The 26,249-nt window shown below is 37.5% G+C and overlaps 2 protein-coding genes across 4 annotated transcripts in view; both read right to left on the bottom strand.

The window, feature by feature from the left end:
• The window catches only part of LOC128863805 (ubiquitin-conjugating enzyme E2Q-like protein 1), a 66,170-nt gene extending 57,043 nt beyond the window's left edge, over nucleotides 1-9,127 (bottom strand). For 2 of the 3 annotated variants that reach the window (XR_008454628.1, XM_054103161.1), the window contains exons 1-2: nucleotides 8,486-9,121; nucleotides 5,803-6,434 (exon numbers count right to left, since the gene is read on the bottom strand). The gene's annotated coding sequence lies outside the window, so the exon portion shown is untranslated. Of the gene's footprint in view, nucleotides 1-5,802; nucleotides 6,435-8,485 lie in introns of all 3 variants that reach the window. The other variant, XM_054103159.1, reaches the window with a different exon arrangement.
• LOC128863804 (uncharacterized) overlaps nucleotides 8,240-26,249 on the bottom strand; it is a 74,875-nt gene continuing 56,865 nt past the window's right edge. Inside the window, 9 exon segments of the mRNA XM_054103158.1 lie at nucleotides 8,240-8,424; nucleotides 9,153-13,028; nucleotides 13,091-14,260; nucleotides 14,536-14,604; nucleotides 14,781-16,032; nucleotides 19,856-20,010; nucleotides 20,090-20,254; nucleotides 23,340-23,447; nucleotides 23,574-23,704. Coding sequence (XP_053959133.1) covers nucleotides 13,209-14,260; nucleotides 14,536-14,604; nucleotides 14,781-16,032; nucleotides 19,856-20,010; nucleotides 20,090-20,254; nucleotides 23,340-23,447; nucleotides 23,574-23,704 — 2,932 coding nt within the window. The 3' untranslated portion in view covers nucleotides 8,240-8,424; nucleotides 9,153-13,028; nucleotides 13,091-13,208.

The raw sequence follows: 26,249 nt of genomic DNA, 5'->3' as shown, positions 1-26,249 counted from the left end.
TTTTCGACCACTCTTTTGCATAAATCGGCCGAAATTCCAGCAATTTCGCTTTCAATATTGGCTCTGAGCTCACAAATCGTCGTCGGCTTGTTACTGTAGACCAATGACTTCACATAACCCCAAAACGGGACGGCTTGTTAAATGGACCGTAAAATGGCCGTAATGCTCTTAAAGTAGCAGCAACGATTATTTTCATAAAAAATTTGCACGATTTCCAATCGTTGCTTAAGTGTGTAGCGTTCCATGATGAAATGTATACTAATGAAGTTTACAAATGACAAGCGAAAAATAAAAAATATTGTGTCGTTCGCCCTCCCTATCGGAAAAAAGTTGAAGCGCACCTATTGAAAAACGCTATATTTTAAACCTCCTCAAGTTGGCACAAGACAGCAAATTATATTTATTTTGGCTTTAAATCTTTTTTACTTTCAACACTGAGTGCTATTTTTCCACTTCTCATTTTCCTATTAAATAAAAATGAATTCTTTCAAAATTTAAGGACCCGAAATTGGCTTTGCTTTGCTCTAAGGGACTTTTTCTTACAATTCTGAAGGGACTTTCAATCATTTCTAGGCGGTACTTTTTTACGTCATCTTTGACTTTCTCGCCATTGATGTACAATTTTAACTACGGAAACTTACACGATGGTGGAAATATTCGTCCAAATTAGTCGACAATTCAAAGGTTGGTGTAAAAATTTCGAGGAGCTGGTTCTTTTGAGGATAGGAAAAGGCAGATAGACTGGCAGACCAAAAACTGGAATTCTGTTGAGAATATTGCTGCTGTAGCGGAAAGTGTTGCTGAACAACCATCAAATCGATATCTCGACATTTTCACCAATTAGGCAGTCATGAATTGACTGTTTAGCGGATTTTACATAAGGATTTGCATTTGCATGCTTAAAAAATTCAATTAACATAAGAATTGGTGTGCTGCTCTTTCACGCAAAATCATCTTTAGTGATGAAGCTCATTTCACATTGGATGGATTTGTCAACAAACAAAATTGCCGCATCTGCGGTGAAGAAAACCCTCGCATAATTTCACTGTTAGGTGTGGTTTTATGGCTGATGGAATACTTGGCCCGAATATTTTATTCGAAGGACATGAAAAAGCTGTTTGGTAGCTATCCAGAGGCTACTTGGCCGAAGCCCGAAAGTTGCGAGCTGCTTGGACCGTAAGCAGAACAATCGTCATGACCACTCCCAAGTAAATGGCGATCAGCGACTTTCCCCACCTGCGTGGGCTTCTACACACGGAACCATCCTCCACTAACTACTACCGCCGAATGAACCACGAGGTGTATGAGCACTACAACGATGCCGACATAATTAAACGCATTAATATTCAGGGCTTACGCTGGATGAGCCCAGTCAGGCGTATGGATGCAGAAGCTTCAGCAAAGAATGTGTTCAGATGGCAAGTTAGAGGACAACGACGTAGGGGAAAACCATGCCTCTCATGGAAGGACCAAGCCGAAGAAACCCTACCATCGCTAGGTGTAAGGAATTGAAGAAAGCGCGCGTAAAGCAGAGGCGCCTGGCGAGACTTCTGGCAGTGCCTTAATCCGGCAACGGGTTGTGATCCTTGATCAGGCCATATAAGTAAGAAAGTTAGAGCTTAAAGAGATAGACATAGACGATCTTTATTTTATAACAGGATGGGGCCATAAGTCACACAACAGGGGAAAATATTGCATTACTGCGATCTAAGATTCCCGGTCGCCTAATTGGTCGTAATGGTGACATAAACTGGCCACCTAGATTATGCGATCTAACTGCACTAGACTATATTTTGTGTGGTTTTTTGAAAAGTAAAATCCATGGGAATAAGCCAACCACGATTCTAGAGCTGAGACACAACATTCGGATCGAGATTGCTGAACCCAATGCGACAACGCGTAAGCAAATTCTTGAAAATTTTAATTGTTGTATGACAGCCTGTAGATGGTGGACATTTGAATAATGCCATTTTTTCATTTTCATTGTTCGAATTTTTAATAAAAATTTTAACGTTTTATTTTCAAACAAATCTAGGTGCGCCTGTTGTAACACACTTTATGTGGAATCCGAATCTGCTATGAACGATATCGCAAAAAATAGTTCCAATTGGTCCACCCTAATGTATATACATGGTGAAATATACCTTCATAAGAGCTTTTCAAATGCAAAGACAAGTTCAATGACTAAACCTTCACTTTTGTCATAGAAGTACGTATGAATTTATGTAACTATAATCATAGCTGTTTACATACCTACATTGATACATACATACATATGTGCGAATTAAATAAGTACGTGCCCTAATATGTAATTTTGACTGGCAAACCCTCTTATAGCTCTAGGAAGGAAGTCTGATGCTGCTTAATGTTTTCCTAATACGTAACTGCCACACGCATCTGCACATATTCCGTGCACAGAAAATTAATCTATGGGGCAATACTTAGCTGACCTTGCGAATGGCAAGGTGAATTTGTCGAGGTTATATTGTGAATTACGGTCAAGGGTGGGGGAAAAGTTGCGATACGATAAAGAATTAAATCTGCCCTTCATGAGTGAGCTTTACGGATACAAGAGCCTAACATGCCTAGCCAGCTGCGAGTGATTCTACAAGAGCCTATTTATATAAGATAACATATGTATGTGTGTATGTGTTAAATTTTGTAATGCACAGATATGTGCGTTCATAGCGCATATATTGTACAAGAACTGACATTGTTGGAGATATTAAGCGTGCTCACGCTTAAGTGAACGTATCTGACAAAATGGTATAATAACGTCTATTAAAAACACCAATTAGTGGAGCTGATCGAAGTTTAGGATCTAAGCTTCTTATTATGTAGTTACAAAAAATAGGAATCTTCTCTCTTCTTATATATTTATTTTATTAATTAGAAACTTTACTTCCATAGATTCTTAACTGAGGTTTCCGCTCAACTATAATTAAAATGGTATTTAAATGCACGAATTTCCTTCGAAAAGAAGTTGACTCACTTTTGCCTACTTAGCAGGAAAGTCGATAGCTAAGCGACGATTAAATATCTCGGTGGGGTTGGCACTAATCTCATCTTTGCTCGGCGTATCTTAGGAGATGGCGGAATATTGCCGCATCAATTTGATAAGGGTGTCAGAGCTCTGTGACATACCAGGGAGCTGTAAGACAGATAAATTAGCGAAAGAGGGCATTACTATGTATTCGCCTCCCTCTTGGTATGGAGATTGTAGGTAAACCCCCTCAATCTACAAATTGCGTGGTGCAAGGAGCATTGTCACTTCAGCCAACACGAGATGGGCTGATAGTCTAACATCTAATGCTACAAAAAGAATTTGGCCGAAATGGGACGTCAGGCGCTCAAAGCCGCTACTTAATCGGTCAAGTTGCTTTGATCACAGGCCTCTGTCCCCTAGGTCGATATGCTCGAAAATTGAACGTACCGCATTTCGACTATTGCAGAAGCTGCAAGAGTGAGGAGGACGAAGAGCCTGTCAGACATCTTCTCTGTTACTGTCCCGCGTGGCATGCCACTAGGTAGACTCATCGTTTTTAAATCATACTGATGACCTCAAGGATATACATAAGTGTCAGCCAGATCAATGGGTTTGCACTTAAAAAGAAATGGTTTAATGATGAGTAGTACTGCTACCGTGGTATCACAATCGGCAACAGTCAATTTAGAGACCGACTGCCTAGCAGAAAATTTTATGAAGCAGTTGAATGATTGTAAGAATTTTTACAAAATACTTTCAGGCGAAGGTTAAACTGTAACTATACAAATAAAAGATAACAAATGCCGAAAAGGCAAACAAAAAAGATGAAACTAGCTGATCCTGTTTACGTAAAACTACTGACAAATTTAGTGAAAATATCAGTTTTTTGAGTGAACTCATTATATACCCTATTCTCATTTTTCGGTAATATTGCCATCAGAAATACCCCTAATCAGCTTAAATTATGAAAATTAAGTCTAGTTGTCAATTCGCATTAGTTGCACCTAATTCCCGAGATAATTCGCGGTCTGTCTAGGCTATTGGGACGGCTGCAATATCCCAAGTGGAACTGAGACCCTGAAAACACTCTATCCCAGAACTGGGTGTTTCTAATGCCCCGTAATAGTTCGGTCTTCTCGGTATTGATGGAAAATGGGTTGCCAATCCCCAGGATATCGATACACCGTGTGCAACTGTATCGTAGTATAATAGGCTCAGTTCCCTGAAAAATTATGCTCATATCGTTTCTCACGTGCCGTGGAGACGAGTTTTTTCTGAAGTACAATGAAAAATGACACCCACGATAAACTGCTTTCATAGCACAATTTTTTTCTCTTTCTACCGACATGAGGCGATTCGAAGATTTCTCTACAGCACGTCGCCTTTTATGCTTATTATAGCCTCATCAGGATAATTTCGTTACATTTTATACCGGTCAGTCTGGTCAGTCGTGGGATACCACAATGAAAATATTGCCGTATACCTGCAACCAAATCAGCTGTGTATTGACAGCAGATTTTTCATTTGTGTTGGTGGTCTGCATTGTTGTAATGTCGCGCTTGCCGTACGACCGACTTTTGGCTTTTCCCGTAAGTTGTGCCGCACATGTGGCTCTTTCTATACACAAACAGACAATTGACTCGACTGCCAGACAAATGGTATAATAGCCTCATGCCTAAATGAGTTCCCCGAATTGACAAATTTTAACTCACACATACATTAAATAATACATATGTATATATGGTATGTAAATACATACATATATATATTTATTTAACCCTCCGTTGGGCACCTGGGTCTGGCCAGATTTTTCTAACCAGACTTTTTCGTTTTTGGACGTGCATTTAACATATTTTTGTTATAGCTAACGACTTGAGCTTCCAGGAGGCTTCCTAAAATTGAATTTCCTTTCGAATTATGGATATAACGTCCTGAAAATTAAAAAAAAGGTGTCCAACGGAGGGTTAAATGAATTCAGTATTCACTAATTTATTCAAAATTTGTATTTTTATTAAAAGATAATCTTTAGAGATTGCGCATTTGATTTAAAGTAGGTTTATTATTTATTATTTGGTAGTAAAAGAAAAATGCGTCTTCAAATACAGCGCATGCACTTCAGCTAACGCTCCTTTTTGAAAACTAATAGGAGCCGAGCTGCAGCCACAGCGTGGTGTAAGTTTTTCCGTCACCGATTGTGTATGTATATGTGTGTTTATATTGTGTGCATATTTCAATATTTTATATTGCCATCGAAAATGGTTTTTAGGACGAGGTACTAGTCGTTGGAAGGTTTTGTCTGTGTCCTTCTGTGTTTGAAGGCGGAAAATTCACTTACTAGAATTTCAGTAACTTATTTAGTCAGCATTTTTTCAAATTCTTTAATTGAATGTAGACACACAACACACATGTAATCCTCCTCTTTGATCGGTGACATGATACGCATACATACATATTTGAACACATGTGTAAATATGTGTGTGAATATCAAAACGTAATCAGTTTACTGTCAGCATTAAACACTTCATTTGGGCCTTTAATGGTCTGGTGGCTATTGTTTACTCATTTCAAAAAAATTAATAAATAATGAACGCATTTCCATGTATACATACATATGCACATATTCTGTTTCATTTCACTAGCACGCAGCACATCCTTACACACATACATACAAAATATATGTATGTGTGAGTGGGTACCCACCTTATTGCAGGATGCCTTTAGTGATGTATACATACACACATACATACATATGTTTCGTTTCGGCGAATGCACCAACTTTTCACGCGTTTGGCGCTAACAATGCAATGTTAACTCACCTTCATTTAAGGTTTAAACTGTTGATTAAGAAAATATCACTTTTCTCAACACTTTTGTGCGTTTGTTACACCCTTCTTCTAAGGATGCTTGTCTGCTCGGCCATATTTTCCTTGGCACCCACCCTAACTGTAAGAGTTTGGCAAAATCAATGCTTGCAGCGGCCTAAGAGGCTGAATCTTCATTGATAAAAACAATACGATTTCAACAGCACTTTATTTCTTTCCACTTATGTAAACTTGGAATTATTTTCACGTTCCACAGAATTATTTTACGCCCATCAACTCCCACTTTCGGCTTTATTTTAGCAATTTTATATTCAGCGTATTTTTTTTATTATCTTTATGGGCCCACTGTGCCATTCGCCGCACCACACATCCACTTGCCGTGAAATTCCGTTAACTTGTGTTGCGAAAATGGGAAAACTGCAAGAAATGAGCCAAAATGAGCGTTGTTGATGGTGGAGATGGTGGAGAAGAACGAGCATGAAAACACGAAGTCGAAGCAGGGCGACCAGAGGAAAATAAACCGAACGAATTTTTGTATTGTGAGACCTACAAAGCACTCTGTGCCAATGTATGACGTTCCCTGATGTATGTTGGTATCCAGTGTGACCAGATTATGGGAAAAGAAACTGAAAAAATGTTACATGACATGAAAAAAGAAGCGAAATAAAAGTTAGCGCTTTTCGAACAAAATTAATTTTGTAAATTTTTCCAAACATAAGAATTAAATTTACAGAAAAAACCACTAATTTTGTATCTCGTAGCAGGCACAGTTTTTATGATATATTATATTATGTACGCATATAAAACGCGTTAAGGCAGTAGTCTGCTTTACAGGCTTCAAAAAATCGATTTTTTTGTTTTGTTTTAAATCTCTTCCAAAACTATCCAAGAATATGTCTTTAAAATTCCAGAGGCCAATTCGACATATTTTCGAAGCTAGAGCAGTTTTGGTGGCCGAGCGTCGAGCAGGTGCGAAGGCAGACCGAAAACTTTAAAGCGCGTTTTCTCGAGTTTTCATTTTCACAAGTGTTAGAAAACGGTGCCGGCGATAGCAAAAAGAATATATGTCCGATCGAAAAAAACCAAAGTGATCTAGCTTCAGTATTAAATTATCTTCTATTTGAACTAAAAAAGTTGGACAAAAGTATTATTTAAACTACTTGTTTTGCAACTTAAAGTAAATTTTTTTTCTTAAAAAAGTGAATTTTTTTTTCAAACTTCGAAAAAATTTGGAATTTTATAACTTCTTCGGTATTTTTTTAGTTCATAAAGAAAAGAAACTTATAAAAATTAAAAAAAAATTTGGTTCGACTGTTTCAGATGCATCGCACGACCTCCATCACCGGCACCGATTTACAAGTGCAGACTCCAGGCGCTCCAGAAAAATACTTACAACTTTAAAAAATTTCAATATTTTTTAAAAATAAATATTGTTTTTTAAACCTTAAATATAGTACACTATCGTCTTAAAATGCCGTTTACCGCAATCATTTCCATCCCTTTCAAAAAAAATTGCTAAAAAAACGCTTTTTTTCGGCTTCTAAAGCAGACTACTGCCTTAAATACGAGGGCTGCTATTTATATTTCTGACCTTGGTCACTTATGTTTTCAGGCGCCATCTGACGTTTCCATTGGAAAGCTTGACATATTTTACCATGAATGTAAAGGGTTTTCCAATAACAGGTGTTATTTTGAATTGGATTGCGCTATCGAGAGATGATTAACGAATTGATCCGGAATTGGATGGTATTGATCTAGACAACGTTTATTTTCAACAAAACGGCGCTACGTGCTACACAAGCAGCGAAACCATTGATTTTTTACGCGAAAAAAATCATGAAAAGGATATTGTCCTGTAAGCGTGATCGTGGTGGTCTGGTGGTGGTGGTTTGCCTGATGTTATTGTCCACTGTTAACGGCATATCTTCGTCTTTATAATGAAATAAACATCCGATCATTTATATTAAAAAAAAAACAGTTTTCTTTGAATATCAAAATAACACCTCTTATTGAAAACCCCTTTAGTAATTAATCGAAGGAATAAGAAAATAATTTTTTTTTGACAAAATGACGGTTTCTCAAAAAAAAAAAAATTATTTTTGATCAAAATTACGGCCTTAAATTATTTATATAAAAAAAATATTTTCGGTGGAATAATCTTCGATTAATAACTAAAAAACATATTTAAGAAGCTCGTGTTGAAATCTGAGACTAATCGGTTTAGCAGTTTTCAAGTAATGTTGGTCACCGACTTTGAAAACAACATTTTGAGAAAAACGCGCTGCCGCTCCGGCCTTTTACTCTCAAGCACTCTGAAACGCCTTTTCAAATTTGCGCGTAACTTCGAAAATTTTCTGTGTGTGTTTTTAAATATATGTACATTACGAAAAAAAAAATAAAAAAAATCGATATTTTGAAAATTCTAACTGTGTATAAATAACCCATTAAGCAGCTAGTGAAGCATTTTTATTTTAAATCTTTTGCTTGGTTTTTAAAATTTTCATAGCACCATATACTCTCTCCATCTCAGCGTAATGAGCGGTTTTACAAAACGACTGTTACCGATCCAGTAGCGCGAATTTAACAAGATCCAATCCTTTTAACTTGCGTTTATTTCTAAATTTAAAATTAGAAGAACGAAAAATATTACAAGTATAAATATTTGATGAATACTCACCGCGATGCGTTCTTCCACCTTCCTGGCTGAGTGGCGACTGCTTAAAGTATCATATGTTCTCGTCCTGCTTATATACATACATACATATTTATGTATGTATAATTTTAGGTGAACGGTTTCACCAATTGCATTTACCGTACATTAATACAAGCAGCCACAAAAGTGGAGAAACGCAACCCGGTTTACAAAACGGTGGTTATACATAAACTGGCGATACAAGATACAGCAAATTTACAATAACAAACGACGAATAACTTAAAACTGTGTAATTAAACTAAGCGGGACTCAGCAACAAATAACATAAAATAAATTAAATAAGCGGGACTCAGCAACAACGACCAAATGCCATTTTGACAAGTTCGGCAAAGAGATTCTCTACATCATAAACTCTACATATGTATGTGAAAATTCACATGGAAAAACTTATCATTTCTAGAGAATCCATATTAACTGGTTGTCGTTGTCACTATTCTGCTATCAACTCGACTATGTCAAGGCCCTTCTACAGAGCGAAATCGTAAACTAATATCACCAATACTTCATTCCCATGGCAGCCGGTTCTACGTTACCGGAATGACTCGGGTTTTTCCCGACCAAGGGCTGCCGCCCCAGTAAACTAGCCCTGTCTAGTGAACCGTTTGTCAACATCATCATCGCCAATACTTACCGTACTATTTTTTTAAATAGAAGTAATGCAGATAATTTCTCATAATTATTTATTTAATTTTTTTTTGTTTCCGAATGAATTTTTTAAGGGCTCCTGATATTTTTTGGTACCCTTGTATATTATAGAGAGTTTGAAAAAGAACTATGATCAACATTTGTATGGTCCTACAGTATTAAGAGTTGTAAGCTAAGTATACAAAGTAGTTGGGCTATGCACTCTGATTATAAGTACATGCACTCGTCTTCACATATTTACTATATATGTAAACATATGCATATGTATGTACACACAACGATAGTAGTCAATAAATACCGAGATAGTAAACATATGCACGATAGGTGTGTTTGTACACATGTAAGATTTTCTTATGAAGTATATGGATAATCACAATAATCAATACCACTATTCTACTACGTATCATAAGTTACATAACTGTTGTTGCTACCATTCAAGTATATATTTGTATGTATGTATGTTATATACTATTCAAAAAGGAGTTTATATGTACAATCCCAAACTAATAACTGTGTATTGCTTTAAACTGTTATAATTAGATACTCGGTTTTCTAATACATATACAAATATTTATGTGTTGCTTTACGCCTACATTCGCGTTTTTTAATAGTATATATGTATGTATGTACGTTCGTGTATATGCTAACATTGCAGGATATCTAATTTATTTTAAACATTCTTGTTGCCAAATTTTTAATAAGTTTGAATTTATATGGTTTAGCTGCAGTCTACAAAATTTAACATAAAGTGAAATTATCAGCAACTTCTTCAACTTGAACCAATTGTTCGTAAGTGAAATGCATTTATTATTCAACTTTACTCTTCTGCCATGAAAAAACACTACCTTAACATCTTGTTAATGATATTCTATAAAATCTCAAAAATTTCGTGTTTAAAAGTGAATCACTTAGTTGATTATATAATGATTTTTAATTTCAGACTATGAGAAAACAGTTTCGCGCTTCTAAACTCAAATATCATATTTATTTATCTGCACATACTTCCAGGTGCCAATATACTACCTTTATCAAGTTCTAAGTAATTATCTTGCATGAAAATTTTTCTACATACAAATTGCACATACGCGTGGCACTTCACATTCTTTGAATCAAGTTCGGGACAATGGAAGCCATTGCTTAGCTAACTTGCTAACTTTTACATACTATTTAACAATTCGCGCTAGTTCAGAGCGTTGTAATCTACACACATCTACCTTCTTCGATTTGTATTATTGAGACTTGATGTTATATATTTATATATAAATGGTGGTTAAAGATTTAATTAAATGCATAGTTTAAGTGCTTTTTCTACACAAATTTTTCACAGTAATATTTCTCTCAATCAATGAACGACTTGGACGTTCAAATCACTATTCATAAAAAGGAATCTCAAGTTTACGAGTTACGGAAGAAGTACAAACGCAATATTAAACCCAAAGTTGCATAATTCTACGAAAATTCCTGCTTCATCTATTCAAATATGCAAATAAAACCTAAGGTGAGTAGAAAGAATCGGAATATGTTTTGGGCAACCTTTCATTGAACTGTAGAAAGTCCATGCTTAAATTCTCCACCAAAAAACTTAACATCAAAGCTTGCATGGAAGATTATTTTAAATACTCTTCATTTTATTTACCTTCTCTGCATAGAAAAAAATAGTTTTATAATGCATGCTTCAAATTCTCTACCAAAAAAGCTTGCATGAGAGAATATTTTAAACATTTACTATTCTTTATTCTATTTAACTTCTCTTCATAGGAAAAAAATCAGGTCTTCTAAATAATTTCTAAGTTAACACAATTATATACCTAAATATATGCAAGTAAATACAATTTTTTGTCTAAAAAACACAAACTAAGCAAAATTAAAAGTCAACACTTATTTTAATGTGCAAATTATGCATCTTTTATTTTAGTACTTTTCGTTTAGTTTAAACAAATTTCATAATTTTTATAAAATTACATTAACTTAGTCTTCTATTAAATTTAATCTAGTTAAACATAAAATTTTCAGTTTTAAACAAAAATACTTATAATTTATTTTCATATCGAGGGTAATGCCAAAAGGTTATGAAAAACAGGGCTCGTTCGAGGCACGTAAATACGGCGGCAGTATTGCAGCACTCGATTGCAAATGCTAAGCTGTGACCTTTCTGATGTACGGCATTTATTTTAGATACATAGATAGGCCAAGGTGAATATGAAATGTTTATGCTGCTACGACAACAACAACGCATATTATGGACGTTCCTACGGTAGTTGGTTCTGTTACAGGAACGACCTGGATTTACGTACGGTCAAGTGCTGTCACTTCAGCAGCATTCACCGTACATGTATGGGGAATGTTTATGACGATACAACAGCAACAACAACAAGAACAACGAAAATAATAGAGCTTTCTATATTATAAATATTTTCCAAAACAATTTCAATATTGGTAGTGATTTGCTATAAAAAATTACACAGAGAAGAATTAAGCAATTACGAAAATAGAATTTTTACGATGATGTTTTAAAAGACTGCACGCACTAATTGCCGAATTTTTGGGTTGGATCACTATACTTCTGTCAAATTTGACCGAATTTCACATCGATACTTTAAATCGCGCAACACAGCGCTTTAAAATATTTTCGCTTTGATTTTGCGTTGTAACACAGCCGATCGCGAAGTAGCGTCACATTACGCATGCATTACTGCATTAGTGCTTCGCAAAACATACCGCAATCACGAACTAGCCCCGTACAGTAAACCAACCTAACATGGATATTAACCTCGATTGTATGCAGTTAACATAAGAGACAAAATATTTTAACAAAAATTACAAAATTATGTACTATTTATTTTAAATACGCAATGTAAATTTTTATTATAATGCATAACACTTAATTTCGATCTAAACTATTTAGTTGTTATTAAAAAATAACTATTTTCGAACATTCTTAAATAGTTCACATTATACGCAGCTACATTATTTAAATAAAATATAATATAATTGAACCCCCGAGAAACAACGAAATGCATCTCCAAGTTTCACAATTTTCTCTATCTAATTGTATCCACATATTCAGAAAACCAACAATTTTCTGCAATAGTTTTGAATCAATCTCCAATAATAATTAAAAAAAAGGTAGACGAAATAAATATACTATAGCAGTATGGCAACTTTAGCTCAAATAACAGAATAAAGTAAGGTTATAAGGAAGTAAATTTTATGTTTAGAATTTTTCCTGTAGATCAAAATACCTCGCCCATAAACTATTTTATAGTAATTTAGAACATAATATATTGTAATATGAAAGCATAAAATTCGGATTCAAGCGCTAATAATACTAAACTAATCGATTTTTCAACCTAAGTAAAAAGTTAGCAAACTGCGACTAGAAGCTTTGGAGTACAGGCTACAAAATAAACGCATCGAACTACATAATTGTAGTCAACTGAGTATCACACCGTTAAATTCATGATAAGTATCGCCCACTAGGCACTAGCCCTTAGTTTGCATTTTCTCTTATTACAGCATGGCTATAAGATTATTTCGGTGGAGCGTCGCTCCTGCGCAAACAGCATGGGGTCACAACTGAACGCTTCTGCGGATGTAGACGAAAATTTCAAAGTGCGTTTCACACGCCCACTACACGGTGCTGAGGCGGTAGTTACCACGGACGCACCGTTGCTGCCACAAATGGTTGTTACTGTCGTGACGGCATTAAGCGACTGCATTGATATTTGCTGTGAAGTGTTACTATTAGCTGCGCTGTTCGTTAATGGACATTTGATTATTGTTGCAATTGATGGTGTTAACGTGGCGGTGGAACTATCATTGCTCCCATGTCTGCCACCCGCTTGATACTGTGGTTCTATGACTGCAAATTATATTAAATTATTATAAAACTTCGTTTATAGTATTGTATATGCGCTTTCTTACCGTGTGTTTGTGGTTCACGTACTGTCGTAGACTCGTGCAAAATTGCTGTCTTTCGTATGGTCTGCTGAAGTAACGAGTTCACATCGATCGCTGGCCACGCGACCAGCGAAACGCTTCGTCATAAATAGCAGTCCAATGGAGATGCCACGCGTTTATGGCGATGATGTTTGATGTAGTGTTTGCAGGGCTTCCTACTTGCAACGACTGCATCAGCCGTTTCATTCAAATTGGTTTGCGCTGTAGTTCCAGTCGGAACGTTTTCGCAATGCGCTTTCAATGGCCTACGTGTAGGTGTGTCTATAGGACACATTTGGCTTTGGTCATTACCAGACGATAGTGAAAAATATTCTGCTGATTGGCTAAGTGATGAACAAACATTCTCGGAAAGTGTATTGTTCAAACTGCGAAGCGTCACATCTGCTTCTTCCGCACCTGGCGTTGACACAACTGACGAGGCATTTGTTAGCGGCGTCAGCGTACTCGAATGCTCCGCATCGAGGTCGGCAGCCGATGTTAAGGCCGTGCAGGAAGTGTCTCTAGCAGTATGCATTTGGCCAGTTGTGACAGTGTCGCAGTCATCATCACCAACATCAACCGCACAATTGCATTCGCAACAACAGCATGTGCTCGAATGGCAGGAACAATAGCTTGCACTGCTTCTTCGGCTAGTATGTGCAGAACTGTCCGTGGTATTGTTGTCCTGGAAATGTCGTTGAGGGTGCGAAAGTTGTGTTGCCGTGTTTGCGGTAAGTTTGTCGTCGGTGTCTGCATCCTCTTCCTCCTCTTCACCCGTTGATGTGGTGGATATACAGTGCAAGGTACAGCGATGACATTCTGCTGCCACCACTAGCTCATGTGGAGCCATTCGTTGCTCTTCGTCATTGTCATCAACATCTAAGTCATCGATGCTACTACAACTCGTGGCATCTGCATTTTGACAAGAACAATTGGAACAATGAGAGCAAGTGCTGCAACAGTCGTTAGTAGCACTAGCTCTGAACAATTTTCGTCGAATTTTAACACACTCGTTATGCACCACATTCTGATTAGGCTCTTCTCCGCTCTGAACGCAACAACGCGAATCATCACAACAAGTTGCGCGCGTCGTAATGTTGTCTTCAAAACCTCTGTCCGTTTTAGATTCAGTCTTGATGTTGGTATTAATAAAATCTGTAAGTGAGAATCAGGAAAAATAAATGATATTGTAAATGATTAGTTATATTTTTTTGCAGCCTATTAATATACATAGTTAATTTTTATAAATTACTATGATTAAATGGTGGACCGGATAGCTTACGAAACCGAAGACGGCTTTTGAATAAAACCCAAGTCGTACTAGAGATATACCTTAAACTATTGGATGGTTCCTCGAAAACTCAATTTCCCAAAACGGTTGAAGTATAGTTTTGAACGTAATTGAACTGTTGTATAATGAACTAACTTACCATTAATATCTCTGCTGCCCCATACTCTATGGTGGGCGTTAATTTGCCCGGTTAATGAACTATTTGTCGCTGTGGGGGAAAAATACTTATTTTTTAATATTTACTTAATTTGGGGTGCGAGTATACTTCCTACTATCTATAGTAGTAGTAGTATATATTTATTTTTCAGAAATTCAAATAACTATCTAAACCTATTTGTATATTTGCTTATCTGTAATTTATTTCACTTTAAATTTTAAGCTCACCTCTGCCATCATCCTTTTCGCTGAAATTTTCGTGCGATAGTTCTTCAGTTTCAGCTGTGCTATTGGAATTCATAGAATCACAAAGTCGGCGTCGTTGTTTCCGCCGTTGCTTTTTACCATCCTCGTCGTGCAGGTGTGGTGGCGCCATTTTAATAGGTACCATGCTTCCCATCGCCATTTTGTACGGAAAATTAGAGGTGGCAGTGCTTGTATTGTCTTCAGTCATTGATGCTGCATCTATTTCGATTGCAATTTCTTGCAATCGTTCTTTGTGTGCATCTAAACCAGACTGTTGCAGATCGTCACTGGAATCGAAGGAAGACTTACTGTTATAACCTGGAAGCTGGCGGACGTTATTATTTTTATTCCGTTTATGGAGTTCCGGTTGCAAGTGGCGATAGTGATGATGATGATGGTGTTGATGCCGATGCTGGCGCTTGTTTGATATGCCACTACTGCGACTACGATGTTCACACTGTCGCTTGTGCCTGATACCACCTCCACACCCACTGCCTGGGGAATAATGGTGACAGTGGTGAGTGATATGGCAGTGACAGGTGACTTCGCCCGATTTTAATTCGTCATTGATCAGACTACAACAGCTATTCGTTGATTTTTTGCTACAGCAATCCATTGTAGCGCTTCGTCTATGGCAAATGTGTGTCTGACTCCAGTTTAAAATAGGGTCCCGAGTTTGAGTGGCGTTGTGTCGCTGTCGCACTGCATCATTATGCTGACATCGACATCTGCGATGCCTTCGTCCAGCATCTCTAGCATACCCAGATCCATTATCATTCGGTGTATCCAATTTTATTCTATTCGCCGTTAGTTTGGTTATACTATCAGGCCGCTTGACAATTACAACTGCATCTAAAGTGGAATCTTCCCCTTCATCAGCAGGCAACATTTTGGAAGCAACTCTTCCTTTACTTAGTATATTGTTATTATGGTGATATTGGAAGGCTCTGTTATCGTGATATTTTTTATATTCGGGATTTCCATAGCTGTTGAAATGTTCATCATCGGCAATAGCAGTGAGTAAATGATCATCCCCACTGCTTGTAGTAGTGATGCCAAGAGATTGATTGTTATCCGAATTGTTGGTTTGAATGTGTAGATCGTGTGGACTATTTTGTGATTGTTGCTGTTGTTCTTCGGGGGCAAACTGCTAATCTCCACGGCGCGTCTCACGCGCTTTTGTGTTCTTTCTGTAGAACCAAACTTGTAATAGGATTGCAATATCTAAGCTCACCTGCAAATCATAAATAAAGGTTAATTTCTAAAGATAAAAACAATATATTGAGATTTATAACACAGAAAAATATTTCAAATTTTAGGCGCTTTTAAAATACTAACTTTAAGGTTAGATATATATTGGAAAACCTGTAGAACTTTACACGAGTAGGCACTTTATATACCATTATTTTCCAGGACAAAATCAATTCTCTGGAAATTCGGCTTTGGAATGAAGTTGGCTGTTTTCTCTGCTGTTGTGCTTGCCAGATGGCGAAAATGCAACGCGCCATCTGTTAGCGAATAGGTTAATCACAGAATGTTAATGAAAAAAGGCGTAAATGTTAAATAACATTTTTCCGAGTACTGAATTCAGAGAAGTTAATGAAATGAGAAGACGCAAATGTTACTGTTAAGTATTTTTAGGACATACAATTGAGTTTCGAAAGGTTTGATTATCATTACAAAAATTAGAAAATTGAAAACAAATTTTTATGAGAGATGAGTGATGCTTTCAATTTTCGTGTGGTGTAAAACTCAGTCTGCAGCAAGAATGATAGCTCATGCTGCACGTCAATTGATAACGCAAGATCTTGATGTGACATATCGCGGGATAGAGGTATCCTTGGGTATTCGTGGGACCAGCATACCTTCAATATTGCATGAACATTTTTATCGTCAAAATGACTTGTTCTCGCTGGATACCGCAAAATTTGGCAATTGCCCAAAAAACGGCTCGTGTAAGAAATGTTGTTGTTCAACCGCGGTGGATCGAACATCGTAATAGGCGACGAATCTTGGACTTATACATATGAGCGGGGAAAAAACAATGGGGGTACGGTACACTAGACAGGGCTAGTTTCCTTGGTCGGGAAAAACCTGAGTCATTCCGGTAACGTAGAACCGGCTGCCATAGGAATGGATTTTTCGATTGAAAGAGAAAGAAACAATCGACAGTATTGGCGTTCCAAGACGACCTGAATCAAACAAAAGTTGTTCGCGGAAGAAGTATGATACTTCAACGCAAATGGTCGCCTGTTTTTTCGGAAAATCTGCTCATGACGTTACTGTTGAACAATTTAAAAAACAGTCTGAGTCTGAGTTACAAATATTTGTTGCCAGAAGTTTTAAAAGAATTAAGAAAAATTAACCGTTGAAGACGAATCATCCTTCACAAAGCCATTACGAGCTTTCACGTAAGGGCTCACAAAAGAGTTTTTGAGCACCCAAAAGAGCGAATTAATGGGTCATCCGCCTTACATCCCTGATCTGGCCCCTAATGATTTTTTTTGTTCTGGGACATTAAAAATAAGCTTCTTTTGAAGGTATCCATTTTTGAGTGGCAAAAGTGCTTTGGAAATTGATTCAAGCGAATGCAGAAGTGTATTGACTTCCAAGGAGAATATTTTGAAAAAACAATAAACCCAATTTAATTATTATTTTACTCTGCTTTCATTATTGGGAGGAAAAAATAAAACGCAACCCTCATATAACTCAAAGCTTCACACTTTGTATAAACTCACAAAAAATTAACAAATTTCAAAAAATATGCATCAAAACTAGGTGAACCTATTAAAGGTGGTATCGGTAAATTAGCTGATTTATTTTTTTCTTTCGTCGTGTCCATATGGTTGTCAGCCCAGAGTGAAGCAAGGGGAATTAATTCTTTGTTTCTACTTTGCCTATACCTTTCTTTGACAATCAATAAAATATTGTTGTTGGTCTAGTGCCACCACCTTTAATGAATGTGCCTTGTATCAAAATTTCCAACTTTTTATTCAAAATTTTTCGTATAGAGTTTTGTAGCCCATTCAATATTACTATAGTATAGCTGAACAGTTTCTCAAGATTCTGATTAAAATGTTGAAAACTTTGATTACACTTTTTTGAAATTCGTGAAATTTATACAACATTTTGAGCTTTTTAAGAACATAACAAAAGAAATAGTGAAATCTTGATAACCGTCGCTCCTATTATTTGGACACAAGTGTATACACAGCTGCGGTCAAAATCTTAGTAGTGCACATACGCAAAATGGAATGGGTTAAAAAAGTGCGTGTAATCGTTCTTATAAAAAAATTAATTTTTTCCCTCTTATAGCCCAAATGTCAATCAAAACAAATCCAACGTTTATCTTATTTCCGTAAGGTAAAATTATATTTATGGTACAAAAACTGCAGCGAAATTTGAGCCGTCAAAAACGTAGTAGTGTAACAAATTGTAAGAACAATTTTGACAAAACTTTTATATGATGGTGATTTTGTTTTTATTTTTACATGGGGTTTTGTTTAGTATTTAAATTAGTATTTTGTTGCATGACCCTTATTCTTTAGAATTGCAGCACAACGGCGTTGCACTGAGTCAACAAACCATCTTGTCGCAACTTTGCACGCGTGTTTGTGGTCGTTGTCTTGCTGGAACGTCCAAACAAGCGGCATTTTGTCTCTGGCATATGGTAGCATGATGGCCTTGAGTATATCAACATATGAAGCGTCAGTCATCATTTCCTTAACCCAATGGATGGGTCCCACGCCTAGCTAAGAAAAGCATGCTAGAACCACCATGTTTTTGTTGTATACTTTGGCTGGTATTCGGTGTTAGTGGTCATCTTACATAATGGCGCGATTACTTTCCACCATAAAAGACAATCTTCGACTCGTCCGACCATAAAATGTTGCTCCATTTGTTCGAACGCCAGTTTATATGATCTTTAGCGAATCGAAGGCCCTTTTCTACATGTGTTTTTGTCAACAACGGTACTTTTCTGTGACTGTGGGCACCCAGGTCGTGCTCACGCAAACGCCGACGAACAGTCTCAATACTCGAAGACACTTTTAACGCATCTTTTATCTCAGTAGCAGTCGCAAATGGAAACTGCTTTGAGTATCTGGCGATAGACTTAACTTCTCTTGCCGCCATTGCTAGCTCTCTTCCACGCTTTTTGCCACTTGCCGTTACGTACCATTGTTGATATTTTGCACTTCCACATAAGTTTTTCCATCAGCAATCAATTTTTTTATGAGGGCGCGTTTTCGGTTGTGCAAATTTTCCTTCTGGACATTACTGAATGAGGAATAATACAAATTTGGCCATTAGCTACAGAATATCAATTCAATAAACTTATCTCACCGTTTTTTTTGTTTTTTCATTTTCACAAAGATAGTCGCGATAATATTAATTTTTCACATACTTTTTCACGCACTACTAAGATTTTGACTGACTAAAAAGCCATTGCAACTAAAATTTCATGCAAAATTAACGAAACCGACAGGTTAAGTTTAATAAGTGATTGCATAACTTGAAGCCGACTTCTTAATATAACGGATTTTACAGAGGATGGCGAAAAATTGTTGTAATAAAAAACACGTGGCCATTGAAATATAATGAGCCATAAGCACTACTCAGATTCTGATCGCAACTGTACATACATAAAAAATAAGTATATAAAGTATTAACGGTACATTTCCGCAAAAAAATAAAATCATCTAGACACGTTTATTCTTATACTAAGAAAAAGCTAACTAAAGAAGAATACAAGGAGAAGAAAGTAGAAGCTCGTACACGCAGTTCTACCAATACGTATAAATGATTGGTTGCAATACAATACAATTTCAGAAAATCAACCACCACAATTCATCGAAGAACACAACTCGAAGTTCGACCTAGCGTTATGCGGATAATGCTGTCCCGACCATCAAACTAAACCAAAAAAAAAAAGTTGCTGACCTCAATTAGACATGCATGCACATAACACTCTTGTGCAAAATAATTGCATACGTGAAGTTAGTTAGCTCATACAAGTTTCATTAAACGCATTTGTAAATATTTTTTCTTTAATGCACCTGAAGTGTACCGCAAATCCAAAATTGCGTTGGAGATTCTCTAACAATAAAATAACCAGTCTTGAACATATCTCCCAGCGTCCACATGATAACCATTTGGATGCTCATGCCATATGTTGATTTATTCTTGAAATTTCGTACAAATTGCGGAGCTCCTAAAAAAAACATAAACAAAAGGCATAAAACAAGTCAAAATTTTACATTTGTCTTAAAACTTATGCTCATAAAACTTACCCAGCATAGCCTCCGTAAAGACTGCACAAAAGCCTACTGACTCCATAAACCACTTAACTGATAACATTAGATATGTGATAGCTGCTCCGACTGCCCAAACCACGAGCATAAAGTCTAAATACGATTGAAAATCGCTCCAATTCCAAAAGTATTTGTAATCGAGATCTGAAATTGAAATTATGAAAATTGTTAAATTGAGCATAACATCTTTAAGATTACTGTTGTTGTTGTAGCAGTTCAATAAATACTGTCAGTATGGTGTAGTCACCCACCGTCATCGTCTAACTCATCTAGCGGCAGGTCCAGGAAACTTGCTGTTTCAATAGGTTGGGTCCAGAAGGAGAGGGGTGTTAGGTGAGAGGGTATGAGAAGGCATGTGAATAGGTGGTTAGTATCGTGTGGGTTACATTCACTCCTTAACCCGGAGCATGGATGCCTCGTTGCGAAGGTGTTGCAGAGAAGACGAGGCTGTCCTGATAGCAGTCTTTCGACAGGTTTGAAGCTTTGACAATGACAGGCGACCAGATTGGCACAGCGTAATTTAGAACCGACCGGCCAATTGCTTTAAATGTTGCCAGCAACATTTCTTTGTCTTTGCCCCAAGTGCTGTCGGCTAGCAATTTGAGGACCTTGTTGCGGTTTTTGGTCCTTAGTGGCATTTGCGGTGGTATGCGCTCAGGAGAGCTCACTGTTGAAAGTGAGTGGGGTTGTTAACGGTCGTATTTGTGTGTCGACTTTCGCTTTTAACTGTGGTTTTACCTCCTTCGACCAGGTAGGGAAGAGGGTCGTCGTAGATTTAGTAGAGGAAAGCTGGAGATTATATATATATATAATTGGCGCGTACACCTTTTCTGGGTGTTTGGCCGAGCTTCTCCTCCTATTTGTGGTGTGCGTCTTGATGTTGTTCCACAAATGGAGGGACCTACAGTTTGAAGCCGACTCCGAACGGTAGATATTTTTATGAGGAGCTTTTTTCATGGCAGAAATACACTCGGAGGTTTGCCATTGGCTGCCGAGGGGCGACCGCTATTAGAAAAATGTTTTTCTTAATTTTGGTGTTTCCCCGAGATTCGAACCAACGTTCTCTCGGTAAATTCGGAATGGTAATCACGCACCAACCCATTCGGCTACGGCGGCCGCCAAGCTGGAGATTACTCGCAGTGAAAAAGAACATCCTCAGTAAACCAGCACTGTTTAATGCGCTAAAGCCAAGTATTGGCAAGGAAAAAAAGAATGAGTTCACCTTGTTTCATTCCGGGCTGACAGTCACATGGACACGGCGAAAAAAAATTAAAATCAGCTGACTTACCGATACCACCTTTAATAGATTCGCCTTGGAAAATATTAAAATGTTTAATAGATAAGACAATGAAGATACAAATTTCAATAATAATTGAAGCATGAAGACAATAAAGTTAACTGACATTCAAATTTGTTGCCAAAGTTCTGCGTTACCAGAACGACTACTCGAGCTTACGAATATCCTGCCAAGGACCGTCCCTTCTGCAGCAAATTTGTGTTATAACAAAACATTTCAAATTACTTTTGCACAACGACCTCTGAGAAGTGCGATTCCGATGATTACTGATTCGTTCGGATTTTATATTCACAAAGAGTCCCAGATGTGGATAGACCAGAAAGAATTAAATCACCATATTTGTACCACTCGTGAGCTATTAGACACCCGATATTTAATGGGCGGGTGGTTTAAATGAGAAATTCAGTGCCCTTTGCGAAGAGAAGTACTTACTTACTTAGGTGGCCATAACAACCCGTTACCGAGTTACGGCCGACCTCACTAGCTCTCTCCAGGCGCCTCTGCTCCGCGCGCGCCTTCTCCAATTCTGTATACCAAGCGAGCATAGGGTTTCCTCCACCTGGTCTTTCCACCGGAGCAATGGTCTTCCTCTTCGTCGGCTCCCTTGGACTTCGCCCTCGAACACCTTCTTTGCTGGATCTTCTTCATATATACGCACGACATGCCCTAGCCAACGCAGGCGTTGGATGGCGATGCGTTGAACTACGTCAATGTCGGCGTAGAGCTCATACAGCTCGTGGTTCATTCTTGAACGGTAGTCTTCGCCAACGCGCACAGGACCGAAGATCTTACGAAGAACTTTTCTCTCGAACACCCCAAGAGCGGCTGCATCGCTTTGTGACACTACCCATGGCTCTGCGCCATAAGGCAACACGGGTATGATGAGCGTCTTGTAAAGTGTCAGTTTGGTCATGCGAGAGAGGGCTCTACTACTCAATTGCTTACTTAGCTCATAGTAACACTTATTAGCAAGAGTGATTCTCCGTTTGATCTCCAGGCTGATATCGTTGTTGCTGTTAACGGCGGTGCCAAGATAAATAAATTCTGGTATAACTTCGAAAGTATAGTTGTCCGCAATGACGTGCGTTCCTACACGCCGTGTGTTCCGCGTTCTAGACAACATATACTTCGTTTTACCCTCGTGAAGAGAAGTATGTTTTCTTATTATTAATAAAAAATGTTTTTTATTAATCTTCAGTTAGTTACGTGAGTTATATGTGCTTATGTACATACGAGGTTTGTTAAAAAAACGTGAATTCTCGGAAAATATGTATTCATCCTTCAACACCTATTCTGTCACCTTCAAAGTAATCTCGCAGTGTTTTTTCCAAACTTTGAAGCTCCTGAAATAAATGTTTATTCATCTGGCCTAGAGCCATTGAAGCGATGCGGTCTTTATCTGCTCAATCAGGAAAAATCTATGTTCTTTCACGGGTCTATTCAGTTTTTGGAACAGAAAAATGTCGTAGGATACTTTTTACCAAAGAAATCACAAACAAGCAATAACGTCGCAGTTGGCGCTTTATTGAGGTACAGCAGTAAAAAACCGCCAAGCCGACTCTAAAATTTCCGAATATTGTAGCAGGTTAAGCTCCTGCCTATCCAGGATCAACCCAGATATACTCAATATACGTCCGGCATGTGAAGGTACCCTGAACGACACTAACCATCATCTTGACATCTAATACCACTTTCCGTCTAGACTCCCCCCCATCCAAACGGTAGGCTTAATGGACTTACCGTTAGGTGATCGATGACTTCACTGCGCTCGGCAGGGTTTAGTGAGCTGTTATAACAACAACAACAACAATGTCTGGCATTTATATTTATCAAAATAAACTAAAAACAAACAGGTTGACAATGCCACTCTGTTTGTGCCAGCTAACAACATTTGAAGATGCAAAGTTAACAGTTTTGAAGATTTACCCTTACCGTTTAAATAGTGCCTGGAGCGGGTACGTTTTAAAGTGCCAACATCTGTGGAAACTGAACCAGCAGTATCCGTGTCGGTCGTTACTTTTGGTAGATGTAGATCATCAGCTGAATAATGTAACAAAAAAAGAATTCATTTTATGAAAATGTACAAAGATGCAAAAAAAAAATGCACAAATTCCTTAACAGCATGACGCTTTTACTGCTATAGAAGAAAATTGAGCATCTACTCACCCGAAAATGTGTGCTCCCTACTTGACGCATTCATTCGTTTCACTTTAACGCACAAATGGATCATAAGAAACATGGTAATGTTCATCACAACGCTTTGAACGAGAAGCGGAAGCTCATATTGTTTGGAAAACCTGGAAAAGGGAGAATACCGAGAAAATTAAAAATAAATTTAGCGATAAATAATAATATATAATTTTTACTCAAGATATTGACTCTAAATTTTGTAATTATTTTTAATTACTTTTATAATACTTCTAAAGGAGTTGAATAACCATTCATTTATTAATGTAATTTAAGATACCTAAACTAGAATAAAATGCGCTTATTTATGTGTGCATGTACAAAATAAGCACAACGCCATTAGGCACCACGCATGTAGATGGAACCCAACCGCAACGACGTCCTCAAAATGCTAGCTGGTAGCACTTGGGGCAAAGACAAAGAAATTTTGCTGGCGACATTTAAAGCAATTGGCTGGTCGGTACTAAATTACCCTGCTCTCGTCTGGTCGTCTGGCACTAGTGATTCGCATTGAACAAAGCTTCGGACCTGACGAAGCGTCCTTGCTCCCGGTCAAGGAGCACAGTAAAATAGTCAGCAAGTAATTTCTGTTTGTGTGTTACCGTACGAATCCCCCCCGCAGACATATGCTAGAGCCTGAGCCAGCACCTAGGGAAATCAGAGGGCATCTTTGTGACTACACCGGCGAGATCCATGACCAAACTCGTCTGCAACTAAAGGGTGTTTTTTTTAGAGGTTAGGTTTTCAAGTTGGCACTACTTTTTTCGTAGATGGTCTTTTTGACAGCTGTCACTTGATTTATGCTCAGTTTGGTTTGCCATTTCATAATGAATAGACTTACACCTGAACAACGTTTGCAAATCGTGCAAATTTGGGCCCAAAACGAGATGGCCCCCGATCCCGATTTTCACAAGAAAATTTTGTTCAGCGATGAAGCTCACTTTTGGTTGAATGGGTATGTCAATAAGCAAAATTGTCGCATTTGGAGTGAACATAATCCACAAGCCATTGCTGAGACGCCGTTACATCCTCAAAAAGTCACTGTTTGGTGTGCTTTATGGGCAGAGGGAATCATTGGTCCATATTTCTTTAAAAATGAAGCCGGCCATAATGTCACAGTCAATGGAGAGCGCTATAGAGCCATGATTAATGACTTTTTCGTGCCTGAATTGGACGATGTTGATGTGGACGACCTTTGGTTCTAACAAGACGACGCTACATGCCATACAGCCAACGCAACAATCGATTTATTGAAGGAAACTTTTGGTGAGCGCATTATCTCGCGCCGTGGACCTGTGGCGTGGCCTCCAAGATCGTGCGATATAACACCGCTGGACTATTTCTTGTGGGGCTATGTGAAGTCGCTTGTCTACGCAGATAAGCCCGAGACGATAGACGTCTTGGAAGAGAATATTCGGCGCGTTATTGCTGACATACGGCCCCAATTGCTGCAAAAAGTGGTCGAAAATTGGGCCTCTCGGCTGGAATTTATTCGAGCCAGCCGCGGCGGCCACTTGCCCGAAATCATTTTTAAAACATAATGGCAAACCCTTATCTTTATAATAAAGCTAAATTCTTGGCCATAACATTAAATTATATACGTTTTATTTCATCTTGAAAACCTAACCTCTAAAAAAAACACCCTTTACTAGATTGGACAGTATATAGACATACATTAAACGACATTCATTGGGAGACTCTCCCTACCTTCAAAGCTCCCGACCGATTGTTATCGGAGTCCAACCACCACCTCTTGCAGACGAACATAGATAAACCAATAACATAGATCTTAAAGCATGATTATTGAAACTTTTTATGAAAATAGTTGATCTTTAAGGGGTTATACGCAGTTATGAAGCAAATAAAAGACGGGTTGTCAAGGATTTATCCTGAAGAAACTTCAGAATATTTTAATTTGAAAATTTTTGGCGGTTATAAAAGCATCCTTCACGAACGTAACAAAATTTTTTATTTATGAAAATGTTGATTATAGAGCGCGCTGCAGGCGATTTCTGGAACCTCCTTTAAAAAAAGACGATTTACGGTGTACATCGTAACTCAGGATTGGATTATCTGAAATCAAAAAACCAAACAAATTTTGTTAATATATTAGATTATCTAGTAATTAATCGTTCGGCTAATCAAAATAGTGAATTTTCACAAAATGGCAGCTTTTAAAAGAAATGATTTCGATTTTTACGTTAAAATTTGGCCGTAAATTGATTATAAAATGGAAAATAAGTATCAGATTTACAAAAGGAACGATTAATTACTAGAAAATGTATCTTTAAAGATTGAGTTAAAACGGTTGACCGATCAAACAAGCCGTTTTCGAGATATCGTGTACACCGACTTGAAAAATGCCGTTTTGAAAAAAACACGTTTAAAGTTTCAATACCTACCTTAAAACGTGCCGAGGCATCTCTACATATTTAGGTATAACTCCGAAAGTATTGCTTAGATCTACTTCAAATTTCGTGCGTATACTTTTGTATATATGTATGTACATTACAAAAATGCAATAAAAAAAAAATCGATTTTTTTGAAAGTCATAACTGCGTATAACCCCTTAAGAACAACATATCGTAAAATTCGTGATTTTTTGGTGGAAATAAGCATGCAAATGAGTAGACAATTTACAGGCTGGTAAACAAA

The sequence above is a fragment of the Anastrepha ludens genome, chromosome 5, assembly GCF_028408465.1.
Source record: "Anastrepha ludens isolate Willacy chromosome 5, idAnaLude1.1, whole genome shotgun sequence".
Taxonomy (NCBI): domain Eukaryota; kingdom Metazoa; phylum Arthropoda; class Insecta; order Diptera; family Tephritidae; genus Anastrepha; species Anastrepha ludens.
This window is presented reverse-complemented; position numbering and strand designations above follow the sequence as displayed.